Source organism: Poecilia latipinna, unplaced genomic scaffold, assembly GCF_001443285.1.
Source record: "Poecilia latipinna isolate Pla-1442-1.1 unplaced genomic scaffold, P_latipinna-1.0 Scaffold3812, whole genome shotgun sequence".
NCBI lineage: Eukaryota > Metazoa > Chordata > Actinopteri > Cyprinodontiformes > Poeciliidae > Poecilia > Poecilia latipinna.
In genome coordinates, this window is record NW_015116428.1 from 36,119 (window position 1) to 37,339 (window position 1,221).

General features: G+C 40.4%; 1 protein-coding gene across 1 annotated transcript in view; it reads right to left on the reverse strand.

The window, feature by feature from the left end:
* The window catches only part of LOC106941698 (snake venom serine protease gussurobin-like), a gene marked incomplete at its 5' end in the record, with an annotated part of 4,594 nt that extends 3,588 nt beyond the window's left edge, over nucleotides 1-1,006 (reverse strand). Inside the window, 5 exon segments of the mRNA XM_015024793.1 lie at nucleotides 9-58; nucleotides 160-221; nucleotides 521-706; nucleotides 789-987; nucleotides 990-1,006. Of these exon segments, the coding sequence (XP_014880279.1) occupies nucleotides 9-58; nucleotides 160-221; nucleotides 521-706; nucleotides 789-987; nucleotides 990-1,006 (514 nt within the window).
* Nucleotides 1,007-1,221: the final 215 nt, after the last annotated feature.

The window sequence follows — 1,221 nt, forward strand, 5'->3', positions numbered from 1 at the left end:
TAAACAACCTTCATGTTGATACACTGAAGATGTGGTGAAATAGGAGGAAATTTGGTTACTGTAGAGAAACATGAGAATCATAAATATGTTCTTCACTTGACCTTTTCTGTAGAGACAGAAATAAAGACTTTAATCTCATAACTGCAATATTTCTCTCATATCGCTGATTATTGGGGCCGGTTGTTGTTGATCCCTCTCCTGCCAGCTGAACATCATCGCCTCTAAAACACAATAAGAATAAAATGTAAAAATACAAGATAATGTAGAAAATTAATTGTTTTGAAAGAACAGAAAATTAAATGCATGAAGGATTTCATCCACTGACACAGGTGTCTATCTCCAGTCCTCAGTGACTGCGTCCTTTACATGCGTCTCTGGTCCAACACACCTGAGCTAAACGGGTTCTGGTTCTGCTGGTGGCCTGATTACCTGACTCAGGTGTGCTGAAGCAGAGGCAGCAGGACTGGAGGAGTGGAGACAGAAAACCTGAAGTCATGTTTTTGATCAGAGAAACGATTACATTTTAAGAGGATTGTTGCAATTTGGTAGCTGAGCAACCGGGACATTTCTTACTGGTCTCCGAAGCTTCAGCAACATGATGTCATGCTTCAGGCCGCGGTGAGTATAAATCACAGTATTGTGCTGGATCACCTGGTGCTGCTGTTTAGCACTCCGTGGATGAACTTTAAATATTGCTATATTAGTCCTGCAGAAAAGGACAGATTATATTGAACACACAGAAAACCTGATCATCTGCAGATAAAACTGTCTTCATGTCTCTTTCCTACCATCCTGTTTCTGACTTCCAGCAGTGAGCTGCAGTCAGGATCCACTCAGGGTGGATCAGAGATCCTCCACTGCGGGTCTTTGCTTTACCCTTGGTGCCCACCAGCCGAACATGATAAAGACGCTGCTGGTCATCACAATCATGACCTCCAATGATTCTCTTCTGCAGAGAAACATCTGAATTCACTGAAACACCTGAAGAAGAATTAGGAGGACTTTACTGAGAAATCAGGTCCAAACATGGCTGCTGGAACAGCTAAAGATTTAGAAGCATAACAATTTATATGTCCCTGTCTTTATATAAAATGCAAAGAAAATAGTATGGCAAGACACACATTAGTAATAAAGAAGTTTGATATGATAAACTGAGCAGAAAAAATAAAAAGAATTGTCACAAACTGTGAGTGAAGTAAAACAAAATGCAAATGCAAGACA